Consider the following 8,812-nt stretch of genomic DNA (forward strand, 5'->3'; position numbering starts at 1 on the left):
AAAATATGCTAGTGGCGTTCGTGGGGATGGCCTGTCTCACTCGTATTAATCACTATGCTCTGCTCGGTCTTGATACATCAACCGACACCGAATCGCCTGCATGAAGTCAGACCCAGTCAGTCAGCCAGCCAGACGTCTACGCTTACATCCAAACTAAGGGACTATGGTGACATCAATCAGGTGACAAACTGCAATGCATCACAGAGTGATGTGTGTGCGCGAAATACGCAGCAAACTGACGACGACGACGATAAACTATCACTTTTCCAGACGTATGGCATTTCATTTGAAATGAGAGGAGCTGGAGGAGCGGAGAAGAAGGATGACACCAGGAGAATGCACAGCACAATGTATGTCGCCGGAGATGTTGTCGCTGAGTGGAGTCAGACATAAAAAGACAGCTGTACTCTCGACGGCAGGTGGTCATCGTGTACGACCTGCGCATACGTACGTACAAACGCATGCGTCATCCACCACCGGTAAACACTCTAGCGGATTAACTGACGGAAACGACGAGCTCGCGTTTCAAATTACATGACATTATTGACAACACAACGAATATGCATCATCTATACGGATGTGAAAAACTGGAAAACGTGACTAACGATATTTGTTCACTTGAAAATCTAATGCTCTGCAAGTTTTTTTTTCATCCTTGGATTTGTAAAATTGCTCAAAACTAAGCAGATTCATGTGATATAAGTACACATTTCAGCTCGTTCTCTCTGAATTAGAACCGTGTACGGTACGAAGAGATAGGAGATTCCAGTTTATAATGGGAAATACCGGGCAAGTATTAATCTCGTGTTCGTAGGGGAATTTAGAGATCCTGCAACTTGTGTGAGTGTGCTCCGACTGTTATCCGGAAGTTGACCTAAGTGCTCGTAAGCCCACACAAAGGCGGTAGGTCATGTGTGGAAAAAGGCGATCCGTTAGGATACGGTTGGCACATCATGCTTCGTCCACATGGACAAATTACTACTTGTTCGTGGAACAACACCGTGATGTGAAATAAAGTAGAATTTATCGGTAATGTCGCTGGTTTGAGAATACATTATAGATTTGTGATAGATTATAGATTCTACTGGACTAATATATTATATTTAATCATTATAAGTTCGAACAAGCTAAAGTGCGATTAAAGTAATATTATTATTCATTATTAATATTATATTACCACTATTAATATTCAGTATTCAGACCACCTTTTTCTCACTTCCCAGAATTTAGAAATGATGTTTTCTATGATTAAATTTTCCAAACGAACGATAATATTCAATGAATCCACAGAGTTGATCCCCACTGAAGAAATCAGCATTGAAAACTAAGCATTAAGCTGTCAGCATTGAACTTAGTATGGTTCTACAAGAGGACAAACCATAGGAGGGTCCACTTCAAATTGTGAAGTTTTTATAACAGCGTGAATTATACATTTCATTTCGCAAAATTGTCTTTTCTACGTAGGTTGATAAACTAAAAATTTTCATGCTTTATTTTATGAGGGGAAGCTCAAATATTTTTTTATAAGTAACAGAAAAATAAGACTTTAAAATCTTATAGTATTAATATAATATCTACATGATTTTCCCAGGGAATACAAAAAAAAAACCAGAAAAAATGTTCCACTATTCGTTAGCAACCTTTGGAATTTTAGAAAAGTAGCGAAAGTGCCTTTTCCGCCGTCTCCATTTATTTTTAAAAAATCAAATAAAAAGGTCTTTTCATAATTTGCTATTACTATTACTTTATTCACTTCTTTCTTCTTTCTCCTTCTCGTTCTTTTTTTTTTAATTTCAATACTTTGCATGCACTGACATGATAACAATAAATAATAGCAGCGATATCGATTACCGTGGAACAATCTTTCTAAACCATACACAGAGGAAATCGTAACAGGCCCTCCCTTGAAAGGAAATAAACTCAGATATGGTTTGTTCTCGGTAACAATGCTATGAAGAAACCAATTTGCCAAATAAACTATTTAATGGGACCGCCAAGAGATTTTTTACTGTCGAAATAAGTGCCGATCCATTCTTTTTGACACAGTAAAGATGTAAATTTTTTGTTTAGGGAAACGATATGATTTACTTTCAGACTCAGACGTCCATAAGAATTGCTAGGGAATTTAATGAGATAGTGTAATTCGTTATGAGTTCCTTAAACGAACAAATCTTTTCCTGGCTTCCTCAGAGGAGGGAATCACTAGCTATCAATAACAAAAATCTCAACAGAGATTATTAAAATAAGGTTGATATAAATCCTTTCTACTTTACTAAATGAAATGTCCTGTTTTCTTCTAAAAGTGTAGAAAATTTTGTAGATTTTAGTATGATGAATTGATGTCGATTATGATTATGTATTTATTATGTCGAAGTCGATGTGCGTTAGATCGGAGGTACTCGGTCAGTACAACTCAGACTCAGGCTTCAGAATTAGCTTGGAGAGGAGACTCCGAGGCTTTGAATCCAAGTTTTACCAAGCGACTAAAAATGAAAGTAACGTAAAGAAAAACAATGAAAGTACGGAGTGATCCAGAGAAACCGGGAACAGCGAACAGACTGTCAGGGTGGTGCAATGGTTGCGAGTTGCATGGCCAACAGCGACGACTAATGCGATGCGACTCATCAAGATCTGATTCGATCGAAATTGCCGGATACAACACATAGACAGACACACAACTGCTTCGTGCACAAAACTTGTCAGTCATGTCGTCAGCTCGATTATCGCCGTTGACAGCAGTTTTAGTTTTAAATCATTTGTGACAAAGCGTGTACGTCACACGGCACGCACAACGATGCATACACAGACAGACAGCACACGGCGGTGATGAAGAAACAAACGGAAACAGTGCACGCGACCGGGGTGCGCTAACTGGTAGAAGTCCGCAGTCCGTGATGACCGCCGGTCCGCCTACTGAGAAAGATCGCCGGAGGAGAAGTACGGTAGTACGGGTGAACTTTGAAAAATGTCAGTCACATGGAGGGGAACAGAAGTGGAACTTATCTTAGTGAACAAAAATCATTTCTCATGCGTGGGAGAAGTGCTAGCAGCAATGTGTCACAGTAAAAACAAGAATCCCCCCTCTCCTCAGGAGATTTTGTGCGATAAATGAATAAACTGAAAAACATTGAACCAACTTCTGTGATAATTAACTAAGAACAAACACTAACTCATCATTTTTAGAGGCATTTTAAGTTACTTTGTTGTAGTAATTATTTGGCTATCTACGGCTTGCGATTAAAGGAACTGTGGCATTGTGATTGTAGATATTTTTTTGACTTTTGGAAGTTGTAGTTTTTATTGCTTACTTTACTTACTTTACTTACCTAAAATGCACCACACAGAAGCAGGTAGATAGAAATTCTTTCTCGAGTAACCTTCAAAAAATCCCTAATCACATAGTCTGTCTTTTATGCATATTTATGTCTTTTTCAAGCCTTTACGGATCTGTTACAAAATATTCTGATAATGAGATCCAAGAAAGAGGCTAAACATTCTTTATGGTTAGCGATGTCTCAAGGTTCATCTCATTTGAAGCCTTCTCGGTGCAGAGTTACCAGAAATTTTCAAAGTTTTGTAATAAATTTCGGACTTCAGAATCAGAACATAAGTGGATTTTTCCAGCTGAACAGTAATATCATCCACGCTTAGTGTGATTGCTTTTGTTTTCTTCCAGAATCTTCTTGCACAGATTGGAGGACCCAGTCACACTTGTAAAGTAGGTATATGTAGCCTCCGACACAATCGCATTTCAATTCGTAGGGCGCTAATGGAACTCTTTCGAACTGGCCCTCAGTCATCTCCGCAGCATCTGTTCGCATAATCTGGAATCGGACGAGACGAGGAGCTGTCATTCTGCTACTTATTTGATGGATATTGTCAAACAGTTGCTCTGACAGTGACTAAAGGAATGGATGCTGTTGAGTTGAGAGCGTAATGGATTACAGAGTTACTGTGCCAGGCATTTTAGGAAGAGTTGAAGTAGAAGTATATGACCGAGGAGGACTAGCGAGGCGGATAGATCACCTCAAGTCGCTGATTTATAGATTTTAGGTTCTATGGAGCCTTGCTCGATATACTTCTTACTAAATGTATTTAATAGAACAGGTTTCAATCCTCCTCGGCGACCATTTCTATCTTTTCTGGAAGTGTCGCTGCATGCACTCGTAATAGGTTCTCGGTAAAAAGAAAAATGACATAAAACAGCAGTTCTCTCGTAATTGAACAGAACGTCATAGTAATGGCAGGACGGATCGGCGGCGATCGAATGAAGGTCGTCGTCGTCGTTCGTTGTCGTTGTATGACAAGTTCTGCGTTCCCTATATAATTAGCGGTTACCGTATTTTCAGGAAATGTCGTTTGTCGCGCGCACAACAAAAACCTGGCGCGATTCCAGTGTACATCGGCGGCATCTTTTGATGATCACATTTACATATATCGTCCATGTTATGGAATGACTTGCAGGAGATAGTGAGAACGAACCAACAACGTCTAACAATGTTAAACTCCACTACCTCAAGCTCACAGACTTCTTTTCTTTTCTTCTTCTTCCTTTTTTTCCCCGGAGAAAAAGGTGAGATCATCTGCGACTAATTGCAATACGAGATGACCACCAATTATCACGGATTGCGCTTCGTGGTTGAAGTATTTGACGTTGACGTTTAGCCCCATATTATGACCATAAACGAAGGTAGCGACGCTAAGACGATAGACAGTAAATTTTTCGTTGTATATGGGGACTTTACTAGAAAAAAGGAACAGTTTGAGAATTCCTATTCAATCTATCTTCCAGAACATTCCATTAGAGAAGAGGAACGCAGTAAAATGTAACGTAACTGAGTTCGTTTGCCATACGAAGCGGTGATTCATTGCGTACATCATTTCCTTTGGCAGTAACATAATGTTTAATCTTTGTGACTCTTTCTTTACAGCTAAGTTTTGAAAGAGAGTGATTTCACTTCGAATACAGTATGATGTGCTGTGCTCCGACTCTGTGAAAATTACGACATGTCATTTCATCTTGAATTTCTTAAACGATAATTATATGAGAAGGGAATGTACGAGGAGATAGTAGGTAGTGCATCGACCTCTTTCTCAAAGTGTTTTCCATATCAAAGGTTCCTTTCGGAAAAAAAAACTTATCCAGTAGCGAAGAACGATTTTAATTTTTATTTGTGCAATCGACTATAACTGTATAAGCTGAGGTCTACATCTCTGAGTCAAAAAGAAACAAAAAATCAACGATAAATTAAGATTTTCTGCATATTTGACATATGAAACTAAGTGTAAGTGGTACTTAATTTTGCTACACAATGTTAATGTCCTTCCAATTCGCAGAAATTTGTCCTGAATTCAAAAATATCGTCGAATGGATCCACGAGCACGTCTAATCGCCTCGAATACGTGGAGCATGACAATCCCAAACTGGAGGGATGCATAAACTGTGTAAACTAACTGGTTCCTTTTCTTAAACGGTCTCTAAAATTTTGCTTATTTCACTATTTTCCATTTATGCTGCTTATTTCACTACATATTTTCCATTCACCCAATATCAAGATTTTTTGCGTCCCTATCTTTCGTCGAATGAAAACAGCTTCGATAAGAATTGGTTATGAAAATAGGATTGGGAGCAAACGAGGGATTTTTATTTTAATAAATCACAATTAGAAATAACAAATAGAGGCGTGTGTAGAACAGAAGTTGAGAGGTTCGTATGTGATTCACAATCGATCGACGATTCGAAACGTCCTAGTGCCAACCAAGTCCTTTACTCCTTGGTGGTTGAAAAATTAGCACCAGACTTATCTGGGAGGATAAACGCACTGATTTAACTCGTCGGCTACCCCCGCAAGTCATTGTCGAGGCCAGTTACACGTTCGTAAACCTCGACCGATTCTGAATTGAAGTGAACGTGGGGTCGCATCCCGAGCGGATTGATTAACGCCAGAAACTTCATCCGTGTCCACTCAAAATAGTTTTGTGAAATGTAGAGACATTTCTTTAAGAGAAATTCATCGGAAGAAATTTATAATAATATTAAATAAAGAATGTGGTTGAATGCTGAACGGATATCTAAGTAAGACGGCATGCGATGTAATTGCTAAAGGCATCATCCCACGAATCTGAGGTGGTACGGATTTTAGGTGGAGTATTCGTATACGGGATCGTAGATTCTGGAGAGGGGAGTGATTCTGTCCATTTCTTCCTAATTGCCGTAAAAACGGCCTTCGGGCATTCTGGCGCACTATTTTCTACAAGGAGTTCGATTGGAGCGCGCCAGCCCTTTGCGGCGTCGCATCTTCCGGGCCGTTTTTTACGACAATTAGGAAGAAATGGACAGAATCATTTCCCCTCTCCAGAATCTACGATCCCGTATACGAATACTCCACCTGAAATCCGTGCCACCTCATATTCGTGGGGTGACGCCTTTAATTGTGCAGTACCATAGCGTCATTCATTAGTGATTATTTTAGCCGTACCTTCCCATTTAATGTAAGTTCCATGGAGATATACAAGGTACTGTACACCGACTTTCTATTTAGTACTTTCACAGCAGTCAACTAGTAATTCTAGCATGTGCGCTGGGATTTCAAATTTCTTCGCCACGTCTTTTAGTTCTGCTCAGCTGGAGGTCACCGACATAGTCACATCTCAAACATAATGAACACAGTAATAGCTGGCAGAAATGAGCACAGACCATTTACAAGAAGTTATCCGTTATTTTCTGCTAGGCATCTATGAACAAGAAGTGAGACACTCGCTCACCTCTATCCCACAGTCTACGTAACTCAGTTGCAGTAGATTTGTAGAATGAGGAACGGTGAAGACTGCAACTTTTTAGAAGGGGTGATATGGAAGGGTGCACTGCCGGAGATGTGTCGAAATAACCGCCGGAAAGTGCAAACGTATTTGAAGAATCATCGGTCAAAAAAAAAAGCTATTTGTCTCACGAAATGATAAGGTGAACAGCTTAACTCCGTCTCCGTCGGTACCGACAACGATCTGACATCTGACAAAACTGACAGATTGTCAAAAGCCTATGTGGTAAACATTTTCATGGATGATTCTAATATGCACTTTAACGGTGAAGAAACCATCGTAAAACTGTCGAAGAAAAGTGGATTGATGGAATTAGTGAGAAATAGTGAGAGCTTCGGAACCGGGGATAGCATTTGTTGCACTGCCAGATTACCATTATTCCGAAGTTCCTTAAAGGAGCCCTGTAGATATTTAAATCATTTACAGAAAGCTTAGAAACGAAGAAAAACTGTAGTGTTGGAACTATAGCAATGTTATTCTCTATTTCCTGAAATTTTCGGAAAACACTGAAAGGAACGGCAAACGTTGAAATAGTTCTACTTTTTCTAGACCTTTTAGATACCTATACCATTGAAGCGCAAATTTGAATAACAGTGAATTCTAAATGTAATTCACTAATATATCTTAGATGTAGTAAGTCACCGAGGTTGCATTTTCAAATTCTTCGGGATTTTCTCACCCTAGGAAAATTATAGAGTAAAAAGTACGGAATATTCACTTTGTTTTAAATCTGAATCTGAACGCAGTTTGATTTTTGACGTTCAATTTAATGGAAAAGCTATAGGGAATTGATGAATTATATAAGATACTTTGACAAAATTTCAAAAGTCCCTTAGCAAACATTTACGGTAGTGATGGTAGAAATACAATCAAATGGAGACTAACTGCTTTGGACTGCTCATCCTGAACAGTATTCTCTTTCTAGCTTCTTGCTTTTTTTTTAAACCAATTTCGCCCGTAAAAATAGATCTTATGCTTTTGTGAAGTTTTCCTTCTTGTTGTGAAAAATATGAAATGAAAAAAATTTATCTTTAAAACAACTTAGTTCATGTTTGTTTTCATGTTTGTTTGTTGGTTTTCTATGTTCATAATTGTTTTATTCGAAGACGCTGCTCGAACTGTTAAATGACGGTAAGTTTCACGGAAGGGCTAGATTTTACAAATTTCATGTGAATGGGAATTCCATAAGAATGAACACAAATTCAGTAGAGAATTTTCAAATATGCTCAGGTCATCGAGTGGGGAGATTTTTTCCCACACTGGATGGCGCAACACTAATGCGAGTGTAGAAGGGAACATCTCGCACCTGCCTCCTCAAACCACTCAGTCATAGCGCGTGTTATTTAACGCGCTATGACTGAGTCTACAAAGAAGACACCGCTAATCAAGTAGCGTCTCTGAAGAGTGTCGTCCACTTGTTTCGCGATTGCGCAGCGAACGGGGAAACTATTCGGTGCGCCTCGCCTAACAAATCAAATCTCTCACTGTTTTCTAATGAATGTTGGTTGTTCTATAAAAGAAACGGAAAGGTACGGTAGCAGAAGCAATTGAAAAAAAAATCTACGCACAGGAGAAACTATTAGCACAACCTGTTATTTCACAGTGAAAAACCCTTAAAGGCATCACTCCAGGAATTTGAAGTTTTACGGATTTCAGGTGGCTTATTCCTAAACGGTCCTAGATTATGGAGAGGGGGGGGGGGTGATTCCGTCCATTTCTTCCTAATTGCCGTAAGAAAGGCCCGGAAGATACGGCTTCGGGCGTTCTGGCGCACTATTTTCTACAAGGAGTTCGACTGGAGCGCGCCAGCCTTGTGCGGCGCCGCATCTTCCGCGTCGTTTTTTTTTAGGAAGAAATGAATGGAATCACACCCCTCTCCATAGTCTACTACCCCGTATACGAATACTCCACCTCAAATCCGTACCACCTCAGATTGGGGTGATCCCTCTAATATACTCGGACTTTGGCGGATCGATAGGATTTCTTAGAAATT

The 8,812-nt window shown here is 39.5% G+C and overlaps 1 protein-coding gene across 2 annotated transcripts; it reads left to right on the top strand.

Annotated features, from left to right (window-relative positions):
- Positions 1-54: 54 nt before the first annotated feature.
- RB195_012613 (uncharacterized protein) lies at positions 55-393 on the top strand (the record flags this gene model as incomplete). 2 transcript variants are annotated; one of them, XM_064202067.1, is made up of 2 exons in its annotated part: positions 55-180; positions 271-393. In XM_064202067.1, the coding sequence occupies 2 exons, from the start codon at positions 55-57 to the stop codon at positions 391-393; spliced, it is 249 nt and encodes an 82-aa protein (XP_064057948.1). The 2 variants fall into 2 exon arrangements, with proteins under 2 accessions (XP_064057948.1, XP_064057947.1); XM_064202066.1 differs by having other exon boundaries at positions 55-393.
- Between the last annotated feature and the right edge of the window lie 8,419 nt (positions 394-8,812).

The sequence above is a fragment of the Necator americanus genome, chromosome V (genome assembly GCF_031761385.1).
Source record: "Necator americanus strain Aroian chromosome V, whole genome shotgun sequence".
NCBI lineage: Eukaryota > Metazoa > Nematoda > Chromadorea > Rhabditida > Ancylostomatidae > Necator > Necator americanus.